Source organism: Conger conger, chromosome 2 (genome assembly GCF_963514075.1).
Source record: "Conger conger chromosome 2, fConCon1.1, whole genome shotgun sequence".
NCBI classification, from domain to species: Eukaryota; Metazoa; Chordata; class Actinopteri; order Anguilliformes; family Congridae; genus Conger; species Conger conger.
The window spans coordinates 75326370-75352971 of NC_083761.1; the positions used below are offsets into that span (position 1 = coordinate 75326370).

The 26602-nt window shown below is 43.9% G+C and overlaps 2 protein-coding genes across 2 annotated transcripts; one reads left to right on the top strand and one right to left on the bottom strand.

Moving 5' to 3' along the window:
• The first annotated feature begins 1178 nt into the window (after nucleotides 1–1178).
• LOC133118709 (cytochrome P450 2K1-like) lies at nucleotides 1179–11486 on the top strand. Its single transcript, XM_061228872.1, has 9 exons — nucleotides 1179–1599; nucleotides 1992–2154; nucleotides 2687–2836; nucleotides 3673–3833; nucleotides 5327–5512; nucleotides 5869–6010; nucleotides 8177–8361; nucleotides 9641–9782; nucleotides 10687–11486. The coding sequence occupies exons 1-9, from the start codon at nucleotides 1408–1410 to the stop codon at nucleotides 10872–10874; spliced, it is 1509 nt and encodes a 502-aa protein (XP_061084856.1). The 5' UTR covers nucleotides 1179–1407; the 3' UTR covers nucleotides 10875–11486.
• Nucleotides 11487–11928: 442 nt separating this feature from the next.
• On the bottom strand, nucleotides 11929–25597 carry LOC133118701 (cytochrome P450 2K1-like). The gene is made up of 9 exons (XM_061228859.1): nucleotides 25246–25597; nucleotides 19473–19635; nucleotides 19083–19232; nucleotides 17991–18151; nucleotides 17256–17441; nucleotides 16489–16630; nucleotides 14128–14312; nucleotides 13507–13648; nucleotides 11929–13155 (listed from the first exon to the last, which is right to left on the bottom strand). The coding sequence occupies exons 1-9, from the start codon at nucleotides 25435–25437 to the stop codon at nucleotides 12968–12970; spliced, it is 1509 nt and encodes a 502-aa protein (XP_061084843.1). The 5' UTR covers nucleotides 25438–25597; the 3' UTR covers nucleotides 11929–12967.
• Nucleotides 25598–26602: the final 1005 nt, after the last annotated feature.

Sequence of the window (26602 nt, forward strand, 5' to 3'; positions counted from 1 at the left end):
TGCCTGAATGGTTCATTATCATTATTTGGCAGTTTTTTGTTTCGGGTTCGATATGATACCAAGTAATACTAGCCAGTACCATCGATATCTTTTCAATAATTAGTGCTGTTGTAAGAATTTCCAAATCCGGCCCTGGTTTTATTTTTTCCTGAGTAACGGAAGGGTGGAAGTCCATCAGTTCTCGCCCCCTCGAGGATAGCTGGAATGGTTTCAAACTCAGGGCGTGGGCCAGGGCTGGAAACCCGGGCAAAAAGAAACAGAAGGAGAAGGTTTGGCACAGTAGAGATTAGGAGAGTAACAACTGCAAACTTGGAGGCCGGAGTGTAATATGAAATCCCCCTGGGCTATGGCATCACTATGCTATGGCATCATATCTAAAAGATGTACACACAGCCATGAGAGTGATCCAGAAAACGTGAGCATCCACATGCAGTGGCAGGACAACAGCACAGTCAGCTCAGCTCACACAAAATGGCCACTACACCACAAACCCAAAATTGCATTGCATTGTGCACAGTGCACACCCATTACATTACATTACAGTGCAGATGCTGTTATCCAGAGCAACATACAATAAAGTGCAAATTAGAGCCCTCATACTGTTATACAGTTCAAAGTACAAAGGGGGAAAAATACATTTGCACTCACAGACAGCACAATGTTGTTCTGTGGCACTGTAGTATAATGGGGATCCTGGTGTAAAATCCGGCTGTGACCAGCTTGAAATGACCAGCTACCAGCTGTTTCAAAACCTACCTTGAGCTGTTTTTTTTCAGCAGGGTAAGGATCTTTATGACCTAGGGGTTGCATGCTAATTTCCCAGGTAGGACACCACGAATTGTACCTTTCAGCAAGCACTCAACCTGAATATGAGCAAGCATGCACCCAGCTGTATAAATGGGTACTGTCTTTAAAAATGCCGAAAGCTGTGTGCAAGTCACTCTCGATATGAGCAGAAACTGAATATAACCGGACATCTCTCTCCTGTCCCAGCCAGGCAGATGGCAGATCATTAGATATAATCCAACCAAGATAAATATCACTGGAATTTGAGACCATGTAGTCAGTTTGTTTGGTGTTTTGTCAGCTTTGGTCCCGCCCATTGGCCGAGATTTGAATTTCCTTGAAGGAGGAGAAGGACTTGTTGAACCTGAAGTCTCTGAGACTGTTGTTTCTCCAGAGTGGTGATGTTGTCGTCTCTTTCTCGCCATTGCTCCATCTCTAATAGGAAAAAACACAATTGCTGCTATTAAATGCCTGTTCTCGTTCTCTCCCCCTCCCTCTCAGGCAAATAAGACGAAATACGATCTCTGCTACCCCTGCTACTAATCTCTCTCTCTCTGTCTCTCTCTCTCATTCTCGCTGTGCCTCTCCTGTGTTTGGGGCTGATCTGTTCAGAGGGGAGCCATGTTGGAGGAGATTTTACCCCAGATGCTCTCACCCTTGACCCCTCTGGGGGTGGTGCTGGTGCTGTTTTTGCTCTACCTGCTCTCCTCCACCCCTGGGCCTGGAAAAAGCCCACCGGGACCCAGACCCCTGCCTCTCCTCGGGAACCTGCTCCACCTGGACTTGAAACAGCTTCATGTGTCTCTCTGTGAGGTAAGAACAAAAATGGATCTGTTATTATTATTTTTATTATTATTATTATTATTATTATTATTATTATTATTATTGTATTATTATTTTTCTCCCAGGAAAATGCTTTTACTTAGTCTGGTTAATATGTAATTTGGAACATGAATTCTTTGTTCTACTGCCTAACTACATTGGAAAGGGGAGTGTTTGCACAGCAAAAACTGTATAGTACAGCACCCAAACTTGGGAGCTCGGTTCCCATGGTCACCCACAACTCAGGTTTGAAAAAAATACTGGGATGGGCCAGATGGTGGCACTGTAGCACTGTATTTTTTCCTCAGATTCCCTAGCTCCAAAAAAAATGTTGCAGAGGAAGTGCTGCTGAAATCTTGTTCATTTATTTCCTGTCCCTCCAGCTGTCTAAGAAATATGGATCTGTGTTCACTGTACACTTTGGTCCAAAGAAGGTGGTCATTTTGACAGGCTACAAGACAGTGAAACAGGCGCTGGTCAACTACGCCGAACAGTTTGGAGACCGAGAAATTCCTCCCATGCTCAGAGATGCTTTTCAAGGACACGGTTTGTAATCCAGCCCAGTCTCAGCCATCTGTTGGTTTGAGCTGCATGTACTCAGCATACAAAGTGACCAAGGTCTTTCAACCAGCCTTTTCCCCCCACAGTGATCAAAGAGCCAATAGTCTGTCTTTGTTGGGATGCTTTGCTCCAATTGATCAGCCCTGAAATGGCCGCTAGCAGCCTGCCGTTGGCACAGCTGTCGGTTGCTGGCATTTTGTAGATCATGAAATCACTACAGTGGTGCACTATTGGACAATTGAGGCAAAGCAATCCAGAGGAGGATGAGCTGTTAATATAAGTAGTAGAACAGCCTGCCTACTGACTGCGGTAGTGCTAGCTGGTCAGAGTGTTTCTGCTTTGTTTTCTTATTGCTGAACTGTCTTCCACATTTGCCTTTACTTGCGCACATGATACCAGATCTACAGATTTTAAGACTGCAGTTGTTGTCATTCTTTTGGCACGAGATAGAAGAAACACAGTTTATATGAAATTCAGATCTTCGTTTCTATGCACTGGGTGTTCTGTTGTCTCCCAGGTGTTCTGTTTGCCAACGGAAACTCCTGGAAGGAGATGAGACGCTTCTCCCTCTCTACCCTGCGAGACTTCGGAATGGGCAAGAGGGGGAGCGAGGAGAAGATCATTGAGGAATCACGGCACCTCATCGAGGTGTTTGAGAATTTTATGGGTGAGAGAGAAATGGGCCTGGACTCAATCAACCATTCTCAACGTGAACACTTGCTGTTGTATGTCAATGTAAAAGTCTGACCTTCTTACAAGAACACAATTCTGTGACTTCAGCAATCACAAAAAACAACATGGTAAACTGGTTTTGAAGGGAGAAGACCTTGCATTTATTTGCAGGGCTACATTTAAGAGTAAATATTGACTGAATCCTGCCTAGCGAATGTTACAGGCTAGACCTGTACACCAACTTGTTAACGCAAATATTTAAACATGTTGCAGCGACTAAATGCATGAAAGCTTGCAGACATGGTCAAGAAGTTCAACTGTTTTTCAGACCAAATGTCAGAATGTGGAAAAAATGTGATCTAAGTGACCGTGGAATGATTGTTGGTGCCAGACAGGGTAGATTGAATATCTCGGAAACTGCTAATCTCCTACCATTTTCACGCACAGCAGTCTCTAGAGTTTGCACAGAATGGTGCCAAAAAAACAAAAAAAAACATCTAGAGGACAGAAGTTCAGCGGGCGGAAACGCATTGCTAATGAGAGAGGTCAGAAGAGAAGGGCCAGTCTGGTGACAAGAAGCTGACAGTCAGTAACACAAATATCCAGGCATTAAACAAAGGTATGCAGAAGAGCATCTCTGAACACACAAGGCGTCAAACCTCTAAGTGGATAGGCTACAGCAGCAGAAGACTTAATAAATCAAAAAAATAAGTCTAATAAATACCTAATACATTGCTCATTGAGTGTATGTTGGATTTTATCCTTTAAAGAAACAGAAGCTTTGCTGAAAGAGACTAATGTTTTGTCTATTCTTTTTTTTTTGGTAATTAGGTGAACCTTTCAACACCACTCAGGCAGTGAATTGCTCCGCCTCCAACATAATCAGCTCTATCATGTATGGCAGTTGCTTTGACTACGCTGACCCCAGCTTCCAAAAAATGGTTGACAGCAACAATGAAAATATCCAGCTGTATGGTTCAGCGGAAATACTGGTACTAGTGCTTTTAAGTAATTATCATTCTTTATATATATAAGTTTAAGCTTTGTAATTCTTCCTGACCAAGGCAGTAGTTCAACATTTGGGCAACATGGCTCAGGCAGTAGCAGAGCAGTCGTCTGGCAGTCGGTTCCCCCGCCCGGGCTGTCGAAGTGTCCCTGAGCAAGACACCTAACCCCCAAATGCTCCTGATGAGCTGGTCGGGGCCCTGCATGGCAGCCAATCGCCGTTGGTGTGTGAATGTGTGTATGAATGGGTGAATGGAGAAGCATCAATTGTACAGCGCTTTGGATAAAGGCGCTATATAAATGACTGCCATTTGCCATTTGGGAACCTAAGTTTCATAGTTGGTTAAGGCTGGGCCCCTTTGTCAAGGCAATACAAGCTCTCACCTGGGTTCTATCTTTAGCGATCTACAGTGGTTTGACAGTAGATTATTCCCCTTTCAGGGGGTACGGTGTGTTAAGTTAGCCAGGTTTTTTCAGCTCTCTATTGTTGTTGCATTTCCTCTGTAGTGTTGTGGGAAATTAGTACACAATGTTCTCCTGTGGTTTGGTCCTTGCACATAACTGGGTCAAATACCTATTGCAGATTTTATCTCTGTAGTTACTTCTTGTAGTTTTTCTCCTTTGAAAATACTCCCTGGTAAGGTTCACTGGCAATGCTCATGGTAAATATCTTTGACCAATTCTCAGCTTCCTAGCAGAGACATTTAATTATTCCATTGATCTTAAATAGTGCCCCTGGACCACTGGCGTCAAAAACATTAGAGACCCACCTCCATATTTGACAGTAGGTATAGGTGCTTCTCCTTGTATGCATCCCTCTTTTGCTGCCAAACATGCTGATGGTGTGTATGGCGAAAGCGTTCAACTTTGGTCTCATCTGACCATAGCACTCCCTTCCAGTCATAATTCCACAATGAATATGCTTGGTTTTGTTTTCTGCTCAGTCAGGGTTGTCTTCATACCACCCTTCCAAAGCTTTTTTGGTACGGAGGTGCCATATTATGGTCCCTTTAAGGCTTGGTGACCCCAAGTTGCTACTGTATCAATTTATGGAATTTGTAAACTGTTACTCCCTTAATTACTTTTGAAAATGGGCAGCTTCAGGTTGTACAAACTTGGGCTAAGCATAAAGACAAACCTTATGAGCTTGTTCTGCACTTTTTGGGACTTGACTTTTTGTTCCAGGCCTCACAGGTGTAATCGACATTGAACTAGTGATGCAGCTAATGGTCTCGTGGGGTCCTTATCAACATATAGATATTTCAATTGACCTTTCCAATAATAGAAATGGCCTTAGATTCACCTGCCAAATATCCAGCTCATATCTACATTACACATTATTTGACCCTCATATAGACTGTAGAAAGGTGACTCCAGAGCACTCTGGGAGAAAGAAATAGCTTTAAAAATATTAAGCAATATAAAAGGGTTTTGTGCTTCTGATCCTGAGCTGTTTTGGGTTTTGGGTTGGTTACTGCAGCTGTACAACACGTTCCCCTGGCTGCGCTGGTTTTGTGGCCGGTGGCTGGTGAATCGGACCCAGATTTTGAAGAACGACCAATGCAACATTGAGGAGATCAAGGGTCTGGTGCAGGGACTGAAGGACACACTCAACCCCCAGGACCTCAGGGGATTTGTGGACTCCTTCCTAGTTCAGCAGCAGAAGGTATGGAGAGGGAGAACCGGGTCTGATCTGAACTGAATTGAACAGCTTTGCTTCGTACTACAAGCCTTCTTTGCATTATAGTAGAACAAGCTATTTCCACAGATATTGCATTCAGACTGGTATTGTGACTGGGAACGTCATGCAAATGCCATCAATTGATGCAATTTCACAGAAATTTGCTGCAAGTTGAAAAAAGGTTTTGCAAACTCCTGCATAGGCTTTCTAAGATGTCTCAAACAACTGCCAAATGTATCATGCGCTGAATTGCATCTTTGACAGCTTTCATAAATTGTTTGTCCAACTAATTATTGTTTTGTTCATGGTCTATATGGTTTTATCCACCTGTTCTCTCCCAGGAGTCAGACCAGCCAGATTCCTACTTCCACAACGACAACTTGAACTTTACTGTCTACAACCTGTTTGCAGCAGGGACAGATACCACTGGAACCACCCTGAGATGGGGCCTGCTGTTGATGGCCAAGTACCCCCACATACAAGGTAGGGAATAGTGTACGCACAGTCACAATCTAAATGGTATATGGTTAGCATTTATATAGCGCTTTCATCCAAAGCGCTGTACATTTGATTTTTCTCATTGATCCATCTATCCATCCATCTTCATCTGCTTATCCGGAGTCGGGTCGCGGTGGCAGTAGGCTAAGCTGGGTATTCCATGCGTCCCTTTCCCCAGCAACGCATTCCAGCTCCTCCTGGGGGATCCCGAGGCGTTCCCAGGCCAGGAGAGATATATAATCTCTCCAGCGGGTTCTGTTCAGATGCCCGAACCACCTCAATTGGCTCCTTTCGACGCAAAGGAGCAGCGGCTCTACTCCGAGCTCCCTAAGGATCTCTGAGCTCCTCACCCTATCTCTAACCACCCTACAGAGGAAGCTCATTTCGGCAGCTTGTATACGCAATCTCGTTCTTTCGGTCACTACCCAAAGCTTGTGACCATAGGTGAGGGTTGGGACGTCGATCGACCGGTAAATTCACCATGATTGTCCAGTGCAACGCCCACATTACTGCTGATGCTGCACCGATCCGCCTGTCGATCTCACGGTCCCTTTTACCCTCACTCGTGAACAAGACCCTGAGATACTTGAACTGGAAGCAATCCACCGTTTTCTGGCAGAGAACCATGGCCTCGGACTTGGAGGTGCTGACTCTCATCCCGGCCGCTTCACACTCGGCTGCAAACCGCTCCATTGCGTGCTGAAGGTCACGGTCCGATGAAGCCAGCAGAACCACGTCGTCCGCAAAAAGCAGAGACGCGATTCTGAGGTCACCAAACCTCATCACCAACACTCAACACTCATCACCTCGGTTCCGCCTTGAGCTCCTGTCCATGAATATCACAAACAGGACCGGTGACAAGGGGCAACCTTGGCGGAGTCCCACACCCACTGGAACGTATTTGACTTTGTGCCAAGGATGCGGACACAGCTCTCACTTTGGTTATACAGGGACCGGATGGCTCGTAACAATGGCCCCGGTACCCCATACTCCCGCAGTACCCCCCACAGGGTTCCCCGGGGGATACGGTTGAAAGCCTTCTCCAAGTCCACAAAGCACATGTGGACTGGATGGGCAAACTCCCATGACCCCGCCAGCAACCCCGCTAAGGTAAAGAGCTGGTCCACTGTTCCACGACCAGGACGGAAGCCACATTGCTCCTCCTGAATCCGAGGTTCAACCGTTGGTCGGAGCCTCCTTTCCAGCACCCTTTTTCTCATTCACCCATTCACATACACAGTAACGGCAATTGGCTGCCATGAAAGGCACCAACCAGCTCGTCAGGAGCAATCAGCTCGTCAGGAGCATTTTTTTAGGTGTCTTGCTCAGGGACACTGACACACCCAGGGATAGTATCAAACCGGCAATCCTCCCACTGCCAGACAACTGCTCTTACCACCTGAGTCAATGTCACCATTATCTTTGTCAGCCTTAAGGATTTACCGGTGTCAGTTTGTGTGGTTGGCTCTGGTATCACTCTAATTGGTTTGATGTACACTCAGTGAGCACTTTATTAGGTAGACCTATACACCAGCTTGTTAATGCAAATATTTAAATAATGTGGCAGCAACTAAATGCTTAAAAGCATGTTTTTCAGATCAAATGTCAGAATGGGGAAGAAATGTGATCTAAGTGACTTTGATGACCGTGGAATGATTGTTGGTGCCAGACAGGGTGGTTTGAGTATCTCAGAAACTGCTCATCTCCTCAGATTTTCACGCACAACAGTCTCTAGAATATGCAGAGAAACATCCGGTGAGCAGCAGTTCTGTAGGAAGAAACACGTTGTTAATGAGAGAGGTCAGGGGAGAAGGGCCAGACTGGTCTAAGCTGACAGGAAGGTGACAGTAACGGAAATAGCCATTACAACAGTGGTATGCAGAAGAGCATCTCTGGACACACAATGTGTCAGTGGATAGGTTACAGCAGTAGAAAACTTAATAAGTACAAAAATAAGTCTAATAAATACCTAATAAAGTGCTCACTGAGTGTATTTCTATTAATATGTTCATATTAAATCATGATTAATGGTCCAGTTTACCAACAGTAGAATGGTGCCTCTCGCCACTCTGCTTTATTTTATTTTTTCTCTCCCGCCCCCCCACCCTCTGCCATCTCTCTCTCTCTCTCTCTCTCTTTCTCGGGGTGCAGACCAGGTTCAGGAAGAGCTGAGTCGGGTCATTGGGGACCGGGAACCCCGGGTGGAGGACCGGAGGAACCTGCCCTACACAGACGCTGTGATCCACGAGATCCAGAGAGTGGCTAACATTGTACCCATGAGCCTTTTCCACACCACCAGCTGTGATGTCACCTTCCAGGGATACGTCATCAAGAAGGTTCTTCTCCTCTAATGTGTAGTCTTCCATCTCTCCCTCATCTCTCATAAGAATGGGCACCCTGAGGGTCTCTGTCTATACTACTTAACCTGACTTGGGAAGCTGTTCCAGCTTTTGACAACTGTGTAAAATAAATAGCCTACTTCCAAACTACTGGGTATCTAGCAGTACAGTATTCGTGCTCCAGCTGAGAACCTTGGAGCCATTTTAGTTGCCCTTCTTTGTACTTCCTCAATAACTTTTTGGTCTTTCTCATAAATGTGATTTTATGAAGGCATTGTGTAACCCAGGGGCGATTCTAGGATTGTATGGCAATGGTGGCTGAGCCCTGAATTGTCATTACATGGACAAATAAAACTAAGGGGGTCCTGGGGCAGGTGGCATTTTAGGCAATAATCTTGGACAAAATAGGGCCTTTTGTAACATTGATACACTAGACTGGAGTCTATATAATCATACTTATCTTACTATCAGAGATCATGTATTGCTTACTGAATAGATGGTCATTGTCTTAACAATCTAACAATTTATCAGGCCTTCAAGTACAACATCCATTTGTTTTAACACCCCTTGTTGTAACCAGTCTGCTGTAGCCTGCCTTGTCATTTAGGCATAGATCTGTCTGGTAGATGGGCAAATACAAGAAAAATTTACGATCTGATGATCACCTAGCTCCTGTGCTGTCTTTCAGTGGCTCCTTCTCATTATAACGTTACTTGTCCGTTTTTCTCAGTGAAAAAAGGTTAGCTAGCTATTCTTGCATTCCCATTGATTAATGTTGCTAGCAAGCAAGCTACCCTTGGCTTTTTAGGAAATAATCAACTGGTTTGATAGAAAACAGTACAGAATGACCAATCGTCTTTCTATAAAAGTACATAAAACCTAGACGTTACCTTGTGTTACAAGCCACTTCAGCCCTACTCTGGGGCAAAACACTTAATTAAGAGGTACTAGCATAGAATTGCCAAACCCAAATATATTTCCTATTCATTCCATTGTAAAGAGATCTAATGGATGCATAATCCATTCTACATCGCATAAATCATATTATTTTGGATGTTTGCTTGAAACTGCCTGAAGCTAGCAGCGGTTTGGGGGTGTCTGTTGGTCCAAAACCAGATGCACATGTGTCTGTGTGTGTGTGTGTTCCACCATTTACATAATATCTTGCATTTTCTCACATCATTTATATAATAGTTTGTGTGTGTGCATAAATGCATGCATGTGAAATTATGGTGTGTGTGTGTGTGTGTGTGTGTGTGTGTGTGTGTGTGTACAGGGAACTACGGTGATCCCACTCCTGGCGTCAGTGCTGCAGGATGAGGAAGAGTGGGAGACCCCCCACAGCTTCAACCCTGGCCACTTCCTGGATGAGAAGGGCTGCTTCATCAAGAGAGATGCCTTCATGCCCTTCTCTGCAGGTGCAGCACAGTGCAATACATGGCAAAGCAAAGCTCTCTAATCTTTAATTAAGTCAAGAATGCTGCAGATATGACACATCAGATTCTTGATCAGGTTGCTGTTTTCATTCAGAGGAGAGACACACTTCAGTTTGTACTAGTAGTCTGTAGACGAGTAGTCGGTACACACTCCTTCTAGAGTGAAAAAGCACTAGCACTGTTACTGTTTCTCTCCCCTGTTGTTGCAGAAAGGGACTGGAATTATTTCAGTTTCATGATTGTAATAGGAAATAATCTTCTAAAGGTTCTGAGATTATCTTTTTTCCTTAGTAAAATGCACATTAGATTCTGGGATTAACTTTATCACTTAAATGATTACAAAAAGGATGATCTCTCTCACCTTAAGTTGTATAAAGTGGTCTAAAGCCATCAATATTATTTGTCATCTGCAGTTGAATAAAGACACTGGGATTGCTGGAAGTACTATTTGAAATGTTTTGGAATTAATTATTTTGTTGTATTAAAGGCTGTGAATATATACAGTGCTATATACATTTGACGGATCACCCAATATACATGTTAAAACCCTCAATGAAAGACGAAAGTCTGCATATAGTGATTGTTTTATTTAAAATATTCATTTGCTAGAGTACAGATTGAAAACAACAACAAAAAAAGTGTCAATCCATATACTTACAGACTGCACTGTAGACCTTGGACTTTAGTTGTTCCCACATTCTTTTGGTCAGGCTTGCCTTTGGTAATAGGACATCTGATGATAAGGCAATGCACTATGAGCAGCTCTGTCCCGGTAGTTTTTCAATGTTCCTGGGCTTATCTCTCTCCTGTTGCTGTATTTATGTGCTGTGATTATCTCTCTCCTGTAGCAGTATGTTTTTGTTCTGTGATTATCTCTTCCTTGCAGGGCGACGGGCCTGTCTGGGAGAGAGCCTGGCCAGGATGGAGCTCTTCCTCTTCTTCACCTTCCTCCTGCAGAGGTTCTGCTTCACACCACCACCGGGCATGTCAGAGGATGAGCTGGACCTGACACCGTCTGTGGGGGCCACCCTCAACCCTTCTCCCCACCAGCTGTGTGCTGTGAGCCGGGCCTAAACCCCACTCCAGCTGTGTGCTGTGAGCCGGGCCTAAACCCCACTCCAGCTATGTGCTGTGAGCTGGGCCTAAACCCCTCTCCAGCTGATGGGTGTGAATCTCACCTTTTCTGTTCTTCGCCAAACCTTTCTTGGTCATGAGTTACAACAAATGTTTGTAAGTCTCTCTGGATATTTGTGTCTGCTGGATATATGTTACTAAATATACACTCAGTGAGCACCTGTGTGTGTATGAAGTTCATGCCATTTGACATTGAATTGAATTTTGGCATTGAATTCTGTTATTTTACTGCATTTTAATCAGGTTTAATTCCATTCGTTAAATGTCAAATCATGCAGATTTTCAGAGATTTAAAGCGAATGGTGAAAACTGTTTATAAACTTAAGCAAATAAATGTTGAAAAAGCCAAATGTCTGTATTGACTGATCTCGGGCAACTCAGTTTTCAGGCGTGATCACATGAGCTGAAGTACAAAAGTCAAAGCAGGTAATAAACAAGGAAGATATATCTCATTAAAAATACAATGAAGTTAATTTAGGCATAAGTTGATTCCCCAAAATGGGGTGTTAGAAGTGTGCCACCATCCTAAACTTTGCATAGGTTGAAGATTGACTCAAGATAAAAAAATTAATTGTTTGGTATAGGTATAAGACCTCAATGGCTGAGGTGATATGCAAGCTAGGGACAAGTCATTTCCATAGCTGTTCATTGTTCTACTATGTTCTATAACATTCATGTTTGTGATAAAAAAAATTGTGTTATGTTGTTTTGTTGTTGAAAATAAATTAAATAAATGGTTGACATTTATATAGTTGGCATTTATAATGGGGCTCTCCTTTTTGGGGAAAAAAGATACCCCTTATGGGTCCCCTGATAGCAAAAAGAAGATGAAAGGTTCAACCTGAAAAAAGAATTGTAGAATTGAAGTTAAGGTCAAACAGGAGGGGAAAAAAACAAAAAAAACACACAAATTTGAAGTGCTATTTCATAATGGTTACCATAGAGGGTGAAGATGAGGTCGATAAGAATAGTCAATGCAGACAGGGAACGCAGACAGGTTTAAACCTTTATTTCCTTACGTTCAGACACAGATTGCACAGTTCATTTTTACATGGATGGTAGTGAATTTAATAATTATTACCAAATCGACAGAAATTATAATTTCTTTGTGGTTGCATTTTTGTTGAGAGGAGCACCAGGGCTTGTGTGTCGAGAACGAGGGAGGCGAGGCCTTGTGTCCTTTGGTTTGAATCTGAATCAGCTGAACCCGTTAAATATTTATATTTATCATGACGTGCACAAGGAAGTGCAAATCGAACACAGGGACAAATGCGATGAGGACCGTAGAGGTTCCGAGTCCGAGTGTGACCCCATGGATTTTGAACCCTTGAAGAACACATGAACTAACTTGGAGAATAGATAAATGAGCATACTACAGTTGGCACCTAGAATATCCAGAGTAAAACAATAACTGTATACGAACGCTATTATAATCTGTGGCATATGGCATAGAAGTGCAGGTGCGGCGAGGGGGAGGTGCCAGGCATCCCGAAGTAGCGGAACTTCTGATTGCAGTGATTGAATATATGCAGGGGCTGATCACTTACGGAAAACATCAATACTTTGCATTCCAAGGGTTAGTGGAAATGACACAAAAATGTAAAATGACCTCAAATTTATCTCTATTTTAACAATTGACGCACTTTCTGAAATAATCAAATAAAGTCTACATGTAATCTACATGTATCGTAAAGAATTTCACATTTCAGTCTCAAACCTGGAGTCAAGGTAGGGTCAATTTCTTCTCAGTAAATTCAGGAAATGGATGGATCAAATTCATTTGAAAACAGCCATCATAATACTCTGTGAGGGAATGTGGATTTGGCCCATATGTACCACTTAAGATGACCTCATCAGTGAGTAGTTGAAGAAACCTGGAATAAAGAGAAAAGCAAAAGAAAGGTCTCCACAGCGGTGGAGGGGAGAAATACATTTAATAATATAGCTGATACTGTGAGTCAAACAAAAGTTCCTGTAACTTGTGACCAAGAAAGGTTTGGTGTGAGATTCACACCCATCAGCTGGAGAGGGGTTTAGGCCCGGCTCACAGCACACAGCTGGTGGGGAGAAGGGCTGAGGGAGAGCCCCACAGATGGTGTCAGGTCCAGCTCATCCTCAGACACCCCCGGTGGTGGTGTGAAGCAGAACCTCTGCAGGAGGAAGGTGAAGAAGAGGAAGAGCTCCATCCTGGCCAGGCTCTCTCCCAGACAGGCCCGTCGCCCTGCGAGCAAGAGATAATCACAGCACTTAAATACAGCTACAGGAGAGATAGAGATAATCATAGCACAAAAATACAGCTGCAGAAGAGATAATCACAGCACTTTCTGCAACAACAGGGGACAACAATCCCCATGTTTTTTCACAGCCGAATGAGAATGTACAGACCATAGGCCTTCAGTCATTAAAAAAATCTGCTGAGTCGGCAGAGTACCCTTAGTATAAAATGAAGTGTGTCTCGCTTCTGAAAACAGCAACTTGTGGAACAGAAAGCTGATGTGTCATATCTGCAGCATTCTTGCATTGGTTAAAGATTAGAGAGCTTTGATTTGCCATGTACTGCACTGTGCTGCACCTGCAGAGAAGGGCATGAAGGCATCTCTCTTGATGAAGCAGCCCTTCTCATCCAGGAAGTGGCCAGGGTTGAAGCTGTGGGGGGTCTCCCACTCTTCCTCATCCTGCAGCACTGACGCCAGGAGTGGGATTACCGTAGTTCCCTGTAAAACACACATACAATCATACATACAAACAAAAAGAGTGAATTGAGAGGAAATGCAAGGTATAATATGTACATGGCAGAACACAACCAGAAACACTCGTGTCTGGCAGTCACTACCCGTGCATCTAGTCTTGGACCAACATACTCTCACTATCTGTCCCCAAGTCATTTTAACTATATATACCTCTTGATATCTGTACATACAGTGCAGTCCATAAGTATTTGGACACTGACACATTTTGTTGTTTTCCCTATATGCTCCAGTGAACAAAGAGTTTAAATAAAACAGTCACTATATGATTAATGACAGAGGAAGAGAGAGAGGGAGGGAACAGAGAATCAGAGAGGAAGAAAGGGAGGGAGGGAACAGAATGAGAGAGGAAGAGAGGGAGGGAGGGAACAGAGAATCAGAGAGGAAGAGAGGGAAGGTAGAACTGAGGGAAGGTCTCTGACTTCTCTAAGGGGAGGTGATAGAACCTTCTTGATGAAGTATCCCTGGAAGGTGACATCACAGCTGGTGGTGTGGGGAATGCTCAAGGGTGCAATGTTAGCCAGTCTCTGGGTCTCGTGGATCACGGCGTCGGTGTAGGGCAGGTTCCTCCGGTCCTCCATCCGGGGTTCCCGGTCCCCAATGACCCGACTCAGCTCCTCCTGAACCTGGTCTGCACCCCAGAGACACAGAGAGATATATAAAGTTGGTACACTGGACCATTAGCCATGATTTTACAGAAACTCATTAATATTAATACACCACACCCATTAGAGTGAGGTTGAAGTGCAGCCACACTAACTGACACCGGTAAATACTGTGCAGAAAGACAGGGATTCTCTTCAACAATCGTAAAGGCCAAGAAAGCCTATTTAATCTAATTAGTGTGTCTGTGCGTGCGTGCAACTTGGTGCACAAACTTCTTTGTCTGTGTATGCACATACAATGGGCTCCAGAATTATTGGCTGCAATAAGATCCGCACGGCCATTGGGCTCTTGAGTAAGGCCCTTAACCCTGCATTGCACCAGGGGAAGATTGTCTCCGGCTTAGTCTAATAAACTGTATATCGCTCTGGATAAGAGCATCTGCCAAATGCCAATAATGTAATGTAATTAATAAAAATGTGCAGTGGGTAGCACTGCCGCCTCACAGCAAGGAGGTCCTGGGTTCGAATCCCCGTTAGCCGGGGCCTCTCTGTGCGGAGTTTGCATGTTCTCCCCGTGTCTGCGTGGGTTTCCTCCGGGTACTTCGGTTTCCTCCCACAGTCCAAAGACATGCAGGTTAGGCTGATTGGAGAGTCTAAATTGCCCATAGGTATGAGTGTGTGAGTGAATGGTGTGTGTGCCCTGCGATGGACTGGCAACCTATCCAGGGTGTATTCCCGCCTTTCGCCCAATGTATGCTGGGATAGGCTCCAGCCCCCCTGCAACCCTGTTCAGGATAAGTGGGTTAAGATAATGGATGGATGGATGGTTTTATGTTCAGACATATGGGAAAACTACTTTTATTTTCATACATTCACTCTCATGTTTCAATGTTTTTATTTAGTAGTCTATTTTTTTCAGAAAAACACAGGTACTAAAATTATTGGCACCCCTAACAATTATTGTGAACTAAGTGAAATCGGCAATACAATTTTCCTTTAATCTCATTCATCTCAGTCTAAAGGAACCATATTGTGTCATTCCATTACACCAGAGAATAAAAATGAGGACACAAGAATGAATAATCCCTTTGTCAACCGTCATCATGGGGAAACCTAAAGAACTGTCAATTCAGAAGACACAGATGGTAATTGACCATCACAAATCGGGTAATGGCAACAAAAACATACATAAACGGTTAGACATAACACTTAGTCCTGTAAGTAAAATAATAAAAAGGTGTAAAACATATGGAATTGTTGCAAATTTGGCAGGAAGAGGATGAAAGTGCAAATTATTCCCATGGTAGGGATAATGGTGAGGTGGAGGGCCATAAGTAACCCAAGGATCGCAGTTTAAGAATTGAACAGATTGGTTGTGTCTTGGGGTCACCAAGTCTAAAAACCCCCATAAAATTGTACCTCTGTACCAGCAAACTCTTCCGAAGGGTGGCATGAAGACAGCCCTTACTGAGCACAGTAAACAAAGCCAAACCTCATTGGAATTATGACTGGAAGAGAATATAATGCGTTCAAGGAGAAGCATCTCAGACTGTGAAATATAGTGGACATTGATGTTTTGAGGGGCACTAATTAATATCAATGGCAAAATGAATTCAAAAAGTAAAAAGGAATCTTGGCAGAAAAGCTGGTTGCCTCTGCTAGGAAGCTTGAGTCTTGGTTATGACAGAAATGTGGATCTGTGTTCTTCAATGGCCGACTCATTCTCCAGACTTAAATCTCATGTAAAACCTGTGGTCTGAACTAAAGTGCGGCATATGTTTTTTTTTTTTAGATTACAGCACATTTTGTGGCTATGATCAAGGGTGCCAATAATTTTGGAGCCCACTGTCTTCACGTGGGTGTGCGCTTAAATGTGAGTGCGCATCCATGTCGCAGAAGCGCGGCTCACCTGGGTGAGTTTGCCACACATGCCCATTCATACACACAAGGCAAACATGTCATTCATGCAACGCAAACAGCACTCCACTCATAAATATTGTAACAAGCACAGGTAACGGTACTATTTAAAAAAAAAAAAGGAACGGTTTGTAATGTCATTTGACGATGGGGATTCTGTACACAGGAGACATTACGCAACTCTGATGATTAAAAGTCAAACTGAGTTGGAATTCGCAGTTTAGGAAGGTGCACAGAGTCTTTATGTGTGTGTGTGTGTGTTTGTGTGTGTACGCATTTCCCTACCCTGTATGTGCGGGTACTTAGCCATCAGCAGCAGGCCCCATCTCAGGGTGGTTGCAGAGGTATCTGTCCCTGCTGCAAACAGGTTGTAGACAGTAACGTTCAGGTTGTTGTTGTGGAAGTAGGAACCTGGCTGGTCTGACTCCTGAACAGGTACAGAACGCCACGCACAAAATAAAGCATTAGTTGCACAAACAATTTATGAAAGATGTTAAAAATATATTTCAGTGCATGATAAATGTGGTACTTGTTTTCCACTCAGAAAGCCTATGCAGGAGTTTGCAAACACAGCAAGGCTCCTTTTTTTAGCTTACATGAAATTATTGCAGGAGTGGAACTGCCATTTATCACACATTAACTCTTCAACTGATTCCTACAAACTTTGGTAGTGTAGTGCCAGCTTATTTCACAAAAGTACTTTCAATGCCTCTGTCAAGGCTATTTATGTAAATGAAAAAGAGCATTGGCCCCAGCACTGAACCGTGTGGGACACCACTTCCCACAATACCCTGCTCAGATAAAATCCCTCCTACTACTACTTCTACTCTTTTTGTTCTATCCTGTAGCCAGTTCCAAAACCACTCTGAAATTCCTACTGTCCTCATTTTGATAAAGGAAAACTAAATATATAAATCTGTCATAAGCATAAGCCCTGCTAACATTAAAACACTTCTTCAAATAATGCAGAAAGGTTTGTCAAGCATGGTTAGGGACAAAGCAGATGACAGTTTAACTGCCAGCAGTCCTAGTCCAGTTCTCCCGCTCCATACCTCCTGCTGCCGAACTAGGAAGGAGTCCACAAATCCCCTGAGGTCCTGAGGGTTGAGTGTGTCCTTCAGTCCCTGCACCAGCCCCTGAATCTTGCTGATGTTGCATTGGTCCTGCTTCAAAATCTGTGTCCGATTCATCAGCCACCAGCCACAACACCAGCGCAGCCAGGGGAACATGTTGTACACCTGCAGTAACCCGCCAAAACCAAAAAACAGCTCAGGATCAGAACCAGAAACAATTGTTTTTAAACAGAACATCAATCCCAAACAACTCCTTCCTCCCATATTTGAGAAATCAACCTCACTGTCACCTGCAGTCCATATGAGGTTTAAATCGTGTTCAATGTAGACATGAGCTGGACCAATGTTTGGCAGGTAAAGCTATAGGCATCTCTGTCATTGGGAAGGTCCATTCAAAATCTATTTTTTTTGCAAGAATATTGAAGCTTGTCTTTAAGGAGACTGCAAGCTACAATGAGGTCCAAAAATATTTGGACAGTGAAATCTTTTTTTTTGGTCTGTACACACTGGATTTGCAGTAAATCAATGAATATGACGTCGAAGTGCAGACTGTCCTCTTTCATTTGAGGGGATTTACAGTCCCCTCCAAAAGTATTGGAACAGCGAGGTCAATTCCTTTGCTCCAGCCTTTACCAGCTATGCCATTTAAGTGCCCCAAAAATGTTATGACAATGTCTGCCTTTAGGAAGAAGTATATTTACGTAGCACTAGTACCAGTATTTCCGCTGAACCACACAGCTGGATATTTTCATTGGTGCTGTCGACCATTTTTTGGAAGGCGGGGTCAGTGTAGTCAAAGCGGAAGCCGTATATGATGGCGCTGATTACGTTGGAGACGGAGTAATTCAGTGGCTGAATGGTGTTGAAAGGCTCACCTAAAGACCGAAAAAGAATGAACAAAAACCATGAAATAATTGCATACAGGTACGCTATCGGATAGTGGATTCTAAACTCCCAGTCCCTGGAACCCAGTCTGCTGCTACCAATATCCCAATATCTGGATCAGTTAAGGCTGAAAACATGTATTTTGAGTTGCGCTACATTTTTTTTTTTTTTTTTACAGATGAAAATAATGAAAACATTAGTTGACATTATGAGAACATTAGTTAATTTGAATCCCTGGGATGCAAATATGAAATAGATGTTTCTGACATATTATGGATTAAGTAGCTGGATATTGAAAGTGTATAATTAAGAGCAGTTAGCAGCTTGTTACAGTTCAGAGGTGGCAATAATGGCTGAATGATCCGGGACAGAGTGGGAACAATTCTTGTGTGAAAATGTGATGTCCACTGGCCAGGATTCAGCTTACGTATTAAGTAGTTAGTGCTACTGAAAGGCCAGACTGCCTTCACTCCTTCTTTCTGAGAGTGCCTAATCAACCAGGAATCTGAGGGTTTGGTTAGCAGGGATAATATAACACATCATGCACCATCCCCCTGGTCCGGACTGGTTGAGTGGAAAGCTCCTCAATCACATGAAGTTAGCACAATCTCCCCGAGTTTCCTCCCGATGCTCCGGCTACGCCCGCAGACAGAGCATGTAGCCCTGGGACTGGCTAACTCTGGCACATTAGCAGAAATTGAATCCAGGCTAATTACATTAATCAACTGCCAATGATGTACAATGTTGATTAGACAAAGCAGGAGACAATCCTCCCCTGGAGCAATGCAGGGTTAAGGGCCTTGCTCAAGGGCCCAATGGCTGTGCGGATCTTATTGTGGCTACACCAGGATTAGAACCTTGCATGTCCCAGTCATTTACCTTAACCGCTACGCTACAGGCCACCTGTCATTTCGTTCTCACCTTTAAAATTCTCGAACACCTCGATGAGGTGGCGACATTCCTCAATGATCTTCTCCTCACTCCCCCTCTTGCCCATTCCAAAGTCTCGCAGGTTGGTGAGGGAGAAGCGTCTCATCTCCTTCCAGGAGTTTCCGTTGCAGAATACAACACCTGAGAGAGGACAGGACACCATGGGAGGCTCTCGGTCAACCCTGTGGCACAGAGGCAGGTCACAGACAACCTTCACAAAAAAGAAGAGGCGCAAGGAGAAACATGGGAGCTCTATCCAGAACTCTCCGTCTCTTTCTCCGTCGCTTTGGTGGGATGACTGGCCAAAATCTGTTGGTGCTTGGTAAACTATATGCAGATGGTCAAAGCAACAGACGAATAGGACTGGACATGATTGCATACCGTGTCCTTGCAAGCTATCTCTAAATATGGGCGCAATTTCCCGGTCTCCAAACTCTTCTGCGTAGTTTACCAGCGCCTGTTTGACGGTCTTGCAGCCTGCCAGGACAACCACCTTCTTTGGGCCCAAGTGTAAAGTGAACACAGATCCATATTTCTTAGACAGCTGGAGAGACAGGAAATAAATTAACACAATGTCAGTGGCACTTGCTCTGTGACTGTAGCCAAGCCATCATTTTGCATCATTTTGCAGTCATCATTTAGTAGTTTTTTTGTCCTGTTATTCATGAACAAAAAACACAACATCACTGTACAGCCGTGTGCAGTACAGCCATTGTGTTGAAACAAAAACCTGCATGGGCCAGAATTTCCCTCCTGATATACGCATACGCTTTCTTTGGGTGAAATGGTGAAATTATGCTTTTTTTACATTTATGCCAGTGACACCCAGCTATATTTCCCCATTATATCCAACAATTATTTTAATCACCTGTTTGACAGAATTGTCTAATGGATCTCAAACTCTGGATATCTACAGATTGCTCCAGCCAAACTTCTGATGATTCTGGTTTGAGTAGAAAGTTGCTCATGGGTTTCCTGGAATTTGGGGAATTTTCAATCGCACAACACCGTGAGAAGATTAAGCTAGCTCTGTTTCAGAAAGATCAAATACTTTAAAAAAAATCTTTATGTGTTTTTTCTACCTGTCTTTCATTAGTTTTATTCTTTGTGCATTTTGTGAAACATTTGGTTATGTACTGCTTCTAATTCAATATACAAATAAAGAGTTTTAATGTGTGTCATGTTGTAGATTTATGTCCAGTATGTTCAACACCTAGTCATAAAGGAGGAGGGTGGTAGTGTCAAGGAGTGGGGTCAGAGGACCAGACGCAACCAAGACAGGTTCTAAAAAAGTTACCCACTTTACGTAAGATAACCACTAATATTTTCAAGGAGTATCCCAGGAGATGGGGGTTACGCCCTAGAAGAGGAAGGGGATAACCGATAAAGGGAATAAATAAATCCCTGGCAGGAAATATCAAACGGCAGGGAAACTCACGGCCTACTGATTATGATGATCGTAAAACGAGGCGAGTAAGGGAAGTAGGCGCGCAAGCAGTGCCAGGGAGGAAACTATGCAGGCTCCCAGCTGCTTTATAGCCTACCATGGAAAATACACACAAGTCATCCCGCCTCTAATTCAACTGATAAAGCAGGATTACTTATACAGAGGCGGGAAGTTCACACAAACAGCGACGGGTGTCTCAGACACGGAAATCTGGATTTATCGGTAAGTTCGCAAATCTCTCCTCTGAGAGGGGCGATACTCCAATGACCACGTACACCATTTGACTTTAGCCAGAAACCCACAGAGATTCACCTGATGCTCACCTAGGCTCAACTGACCATGCAGGAGACTTACAAGTGTGCCAACTATATACACATACTGCTCCAAGGGTTGTAAAACAGCCCTGGGTGGCGGGCGAGTTTCATGACTCTCAACTGAGAGGTGCGGTCTCCTCAGACCTTTCTTATTAACATTGCATTTCTATGTGGAGAACTGCTGCTCACTGGATGTTTGTTTGTTTTTCGCACCATTTTCTGCAAAGTCTAGAGACTGTGACTGTGAAAATCCCAGGAGATCAGCAGTTTCAGATACTCAAACCATCCTGTCTGGCACCAACAATCAAAGTCACTTATATCACATTCCTACCCTGCTGCCACATGATTGGCTGATTAAATATTTGAATTAACAAGCTGGTGTACAGGTCTACCTAATAAAGTGGTCACTGAGTGCATGTTCAGTGATTATCTCTCTCCTGTAGCTGTGTTTATGTGCTGTTATTATCGCTCTCTGGTAGCTGTATTTATGTGCGGTGATTATCAGAAAGGGAGTGGGGTCGAAGGACCAGACACGAATGAGAGGGGTTCTAAAAGTTACCCACATTATCGAAGATAACCAGTAGTATTTCCTAGGAGTATCCCAGGATCCCCAGTATTCTAGGGATACGCCCTAGAAGAGGACGGGGATAACCGATCAAGGGAATAATTAAGTCACTTAGCCAACCAAAAGAAGGACCTGGCCAAGTAGCCTAATCCGACTCCAGTGAGGAAATAACAAACGGCAGGGGAACTCAATCTCACGCCCTAGTGATTGCGCCGATCGTAAAACGAGGCAAGTAGGAAGTAGGTACGCAAACAGTGCCAGGGTGAAAACTATGCGGGCTCCCAACTGCATGAAAGCCCACCTAGGACCGGGAACAGCAAAGTGATAATAAGAAGACACACAAGAGATCCCGCCTCTAATTCAACTGATGAAGCAGAATTACTTATACAGAGGCAGAAAGTGTGCACAACCAGCGACAGAGGTCTCAGAAATGGAAGTCCGGGCTTATCGGCAAGTTCGCTAACCTTTCCACTGAGAGGGGTGACACTCCAATGACCACGTAATCCACTTGACTTTAGGGAAGTCAGAAACCCACCTGACGCTCACCTAGACTCAATTGGCCTTACAAGTGGGCCAACTGAATAAACATACTGCTCCAAGGGTTGTCAAACACAAAACCCTGGCCAGTGGTCGTGTTTTGCAAAGCTATCAACTAAGAGGTGAGGTCTCCAGCAACCATATATTTAGCTTTCGTGAGAAACATCAGAACGGCGGTCAAACTTGAGGAAGGTCACACTGACAATGGCTCCGCATTGAACTCGTAGTTTGGTGTTTATTATTATTAGTCTTGGTTTTACTTTTGTTCTGCACTGTCACTCATACAGTATGATCGACAAGCACTTTTGGAAGTTTGTTCGTCGCTGGACACAGAATCTCAATTTACCAGAGTACGTGTTGCGATCCCTTAGTCCTGCCGCTATTGTGTTTACCAATACTACCAATGCAAACGTGCCGGTTTACACCACAATCACAATCCACACCACAATCTGCTGCTACAGAGCATTTTACTGGCAAATGTTCCATCCCTGGACAATAAAATGGATGAACTACACGCATGCATTAACTTGCAGCGGGACATTGTAAACTGCTGCGTGCTGATGTTTACTGAGACCTGGCTAGAGCTTACGGTATGCACACGACTGCTACCCCGGCTGTATTCTCCATCTACCAGCAGGATAGAACTGCAGAGTCAGGTAAACGCAGAGACGGTGGGGTCTGCATTATGGTCAATTCTCACTGGGGTTCAGATATAGCAGTACTTACAAAACACTGCTCACAGGACCTGGAGCTCTTCACTATAAAAGTCTGTACCTTCTACCTCCCCAGGAATTCAGTTCTGCGATAATCTCAGTGGTCTACATCCCCCCGCAGGTGGATAAAACGTGCGCTAGAGGGCTGATTAATGGACAGGAGAACGCTCACCTGGAGGCAACTTCTATTGTTGTTGGCAACTTCAATAGGGCTAATATGAGATAAGTATCACCAGCATATTAACTTTCTTACCCGCGGTGATCCGACTCTTGACCATTGCTATTCTCAACTATGGGACGGCTATAAACCCCTCCCCCGCCCTGCCTTTGATAAGGAGGATCACACCTCCATTCTTCTCCTGCGAACCTACAGGAAAAAATGTTTTTTCAGACAGTTCAACACTGGAGTGAGGAATCCATTGCCACTCTCCAGGACTGTTTTGAAACCATAGACTGGCAGATGTTCTGTGTTGCAGCTGATGGAGACATTGATGAATACACAGACTCTGTCTCAGCCTACATCTCCAAATGCATTGATGACATCGTCCCAAAAGTCAATGTTTGGACTTTCCCCAACCAAAAGCCCTGGGTTAATGGTGATGTCCGTGCTAAGCTCAGAGCACGGTCCTCTGCCTTTAGCTCAGGGGACTTGAAGGCCTTGAGGAAGTCCAGATATGTTCTATGGAAGGGCATCAGAGATGCCAAAAGAGCCTACAGGGACAAGTTGGAGTCTGACTACCACAGCTCTGACCCCCGACATATGTGGAGTAGACTGAGTACCATCACAGACACCATCCCTACTGTAGGGCTAGCTGAGGACCAGGATGACTGTACTCTGTCTCCTCCTTAAAGTTCCTCGGTGTGTTAATCAATGATGACCTCTCCTGGACCAGGCAATCGGACGCGGCAGTAAAAACCGCCCAAAAGCACCTAAAAGAGACTCAGGAAATTTTGCATGCCAAAACTCACAAATTTCTACAGGCACTCCATTGAGAGCACTACCAGAGCATCCAGGCATGGACTACCAGACTCACAAACAGTTCTCAACCAGCACATGTAGGCTTCCTATGTACATCACGTCTACGACGTAGCTTTTGCCTGCCATGTCCCAAGAATTTCATTGTTCAGAACGACCTTGTGTTGTGCAGTGCACATGATAAATAAGACTGACTTGGAAGCAGCACGCTACGGCAAACAGACACACAGCAGCGCGAAGAGAAAGTACTACATACAGATAGGGTGATTGGTGAACATTGTCTTATCCCTTATGCTTGCTCCAAGCTGTAGGGAGTCTGAGCCAGTCTTTTAATTACAAGAGGGCCTCAGTGTTACGACCGCTCGGAAATCATAAGATAAAAAGGGACACACACCAGTTTAAGGAATAACAAAAATTGCATTTATTTACTCAAACAAAGTTCAGGTCTATGTGGGAGAAAAAAAAAAAAGAAGCCCCCTTGAACTGCAGGAATGGCAGAAAGTCATTTAAGCACCCAGCGCACGAGGCACAGGTGCTCGCTGTTACCACTGATGACCCTCCAGTTTCCAGTTCCCGTCCGCTGGCTGCCTGAAAGATAAGCAAAAGACAAAACCCAAAACGGACGGAAACAGGAGGGCCGTCACAGCATATGAGAGCAAGCGTACAGAAAAGGGTACAATTAATTCAAACCCTAACGCTTCGCCTAGTTGGGAGGAAGATTCAGTCAATGAGAGGGCCAACACCCTCTCGCCACGACAGGTAAATGAATATCGTCAGTCACACACCTCACATTTTTTTTGCACAAATGAAAATAAGAGTCAAACGTGAAATGGGGAAATAACATTAACTGTGTCAAAGAAACCCAGGGCTTAAATAGAAAGGCACACAGCTGACATCAATTGGGAATCAGACTTCACCCGGAAGACAATAAGAGTCAGTCGTCAGCACAAGGGTACTAATTAGACCTTAGTACCACTGATTGCCAAAGTGAAACTTACCAAAATGCCAGAAATATGGCAAGAGCGACACCAACGGGTAATGCCTGGAAATTCACCAAAACAGATGACCAGAACAGTGACAGGTTGTGCAGTAAAGGAGAGAGCATTTTTTTGAGTATTGGGCCAGACCCCCGGTTTAGAGTGGCAGCCTCACCACCAAGGTTTGGGCCTTCCTTTGCCATCTTAAAATTTAACATTTTCAGTGTTTGGTTCAAATCGGACCATAACTCTCAAAACTAATTAGCAAAAATCCATAACTGCGGAAAATCCATTCATTATTATTCTCTGTAAATATCCATATTGGATGAATAGTAGAAAAGAGAAAACATTTAATTCCCCAAATCTGGCTTGATTTTTCCTAGCTCATTGACAACTGATAGTGGCATTTTTTAATCATAATTTTTTCATTTTAATCTTTTTATTTTATTTTATATTCAATGGGAAACTGACACTTAATTTACTGAATCTCTGTTGGAGTTTTATTAGTATGCCAAGTTTCACAAAAAGTTACCAAGTGGTTCTCTCAGAACTGCAAAAAAAACAAAAAAATAATAATTGGAAAGCCAACAACAGCAATAGGTTGCTTCCGTTCTTTTGCCCTTACCTCACAGAGAGACACATGGAGCCGCTTCAGGTCCAGGTGGAACAGGTTCCCAAAAAGAGGCAGGGGTCTGGGTCCTGGTGGGTCTTTTCCAGTTCCAGGGGTGGAGGAGAGCAGGTAGAACAAAAACAGCACCACTACCACCCCCAGAAGGGTCAAGGGTGGGGGCATCTGGGGTAAAATCCCCTCCAACATGGCCCCCCTGAACCGATCAGTCCCAAACACAGATAAAGAGAGAGAGCTATTAGTAGCAGAGTTACTATTTTAGTCTTATTTGCCAGAGAAGGAGAGGAGGGTAAATTTTTAGAGATCAAGGGATGGCGAGGAAGAAAGTTGAGAGAGTCTCTCCACTCCAGAGAAGGAATGCAGCACTCTGTCCCAACAGCAGTGATCCTCCTGCTACTTCAGGGAAGTTCAGAGTCAGTGGAACCAAAGCCAACCAATCACAAACAGTCTGACTACATGCCCCAAAGTCCCAGTGATATCTAATTTGGCTGCCTCCACCGAGTAGAGATTAGGTAGACAGCTGAAATTAGCATTATATTACCTTTCTGGTTTTATCAGGTGCTCATATCTATCTTTTTGCCTCACATGCTTGCTATTTTTAGGGTTCAAGTCTGGTGTTTGCTCTTATGCTGCTCTGGAAAGTATCTTTTTCTGACAGTCCAAATTTGCAGTTGTTTTTATTTTTTATTTTTTACAATTTCCTAAGCTTTTCCTTCTCTATTTATTTTCCTCTGGGGCCACTGCCTTTCCCTTGCCCTGAGCCTGGGAAACACCATAGCTTTGTCTCTTATTCCCTTCCGTAAAGGCAACAGCTGCAAAACATTTAGTATTGTGGCAACCTCTGCTGGTTGGAACACACAATTCTTCCATATGACGCATGACGTCAGGCACGGCTCAATTTTGTTCACCTGGTTCCAGAAAGAGGTGAATATATTTAACCTAAAAACTACTTGTTACTTAAGGGATAGAGGTTAGCAAAGGTCAAGATAGCAGGAAATTCAGTGGCTAAATCAGCTCAAATTTCCCCTTTTGCCCTTCTGTTGCTCTGTAAAGCATCTTAGTGACAGTCTATGTAAAAAACGCTCTCCAACAAAAATCAAATTGAACTGAATGCTGAATAAGATCTGTAACAAAATTGAAACGTGAGAGTCAGACGTAGCACTGCTGGCCAACGGAGCACTTCAGACTGAACACAACAAACAATGTACCCTACATATTAAGTTAACAAAACTAACAGGATTCAGTGAATCCTCCTAAAAAGCCTTTACATTCGCCACGATCACAATGTCAGACTCACTGTTTCAGTTTAACGTTAGCCATTAGTCATAGCCTGGCTGAAAAGCGCAGTCCGGCT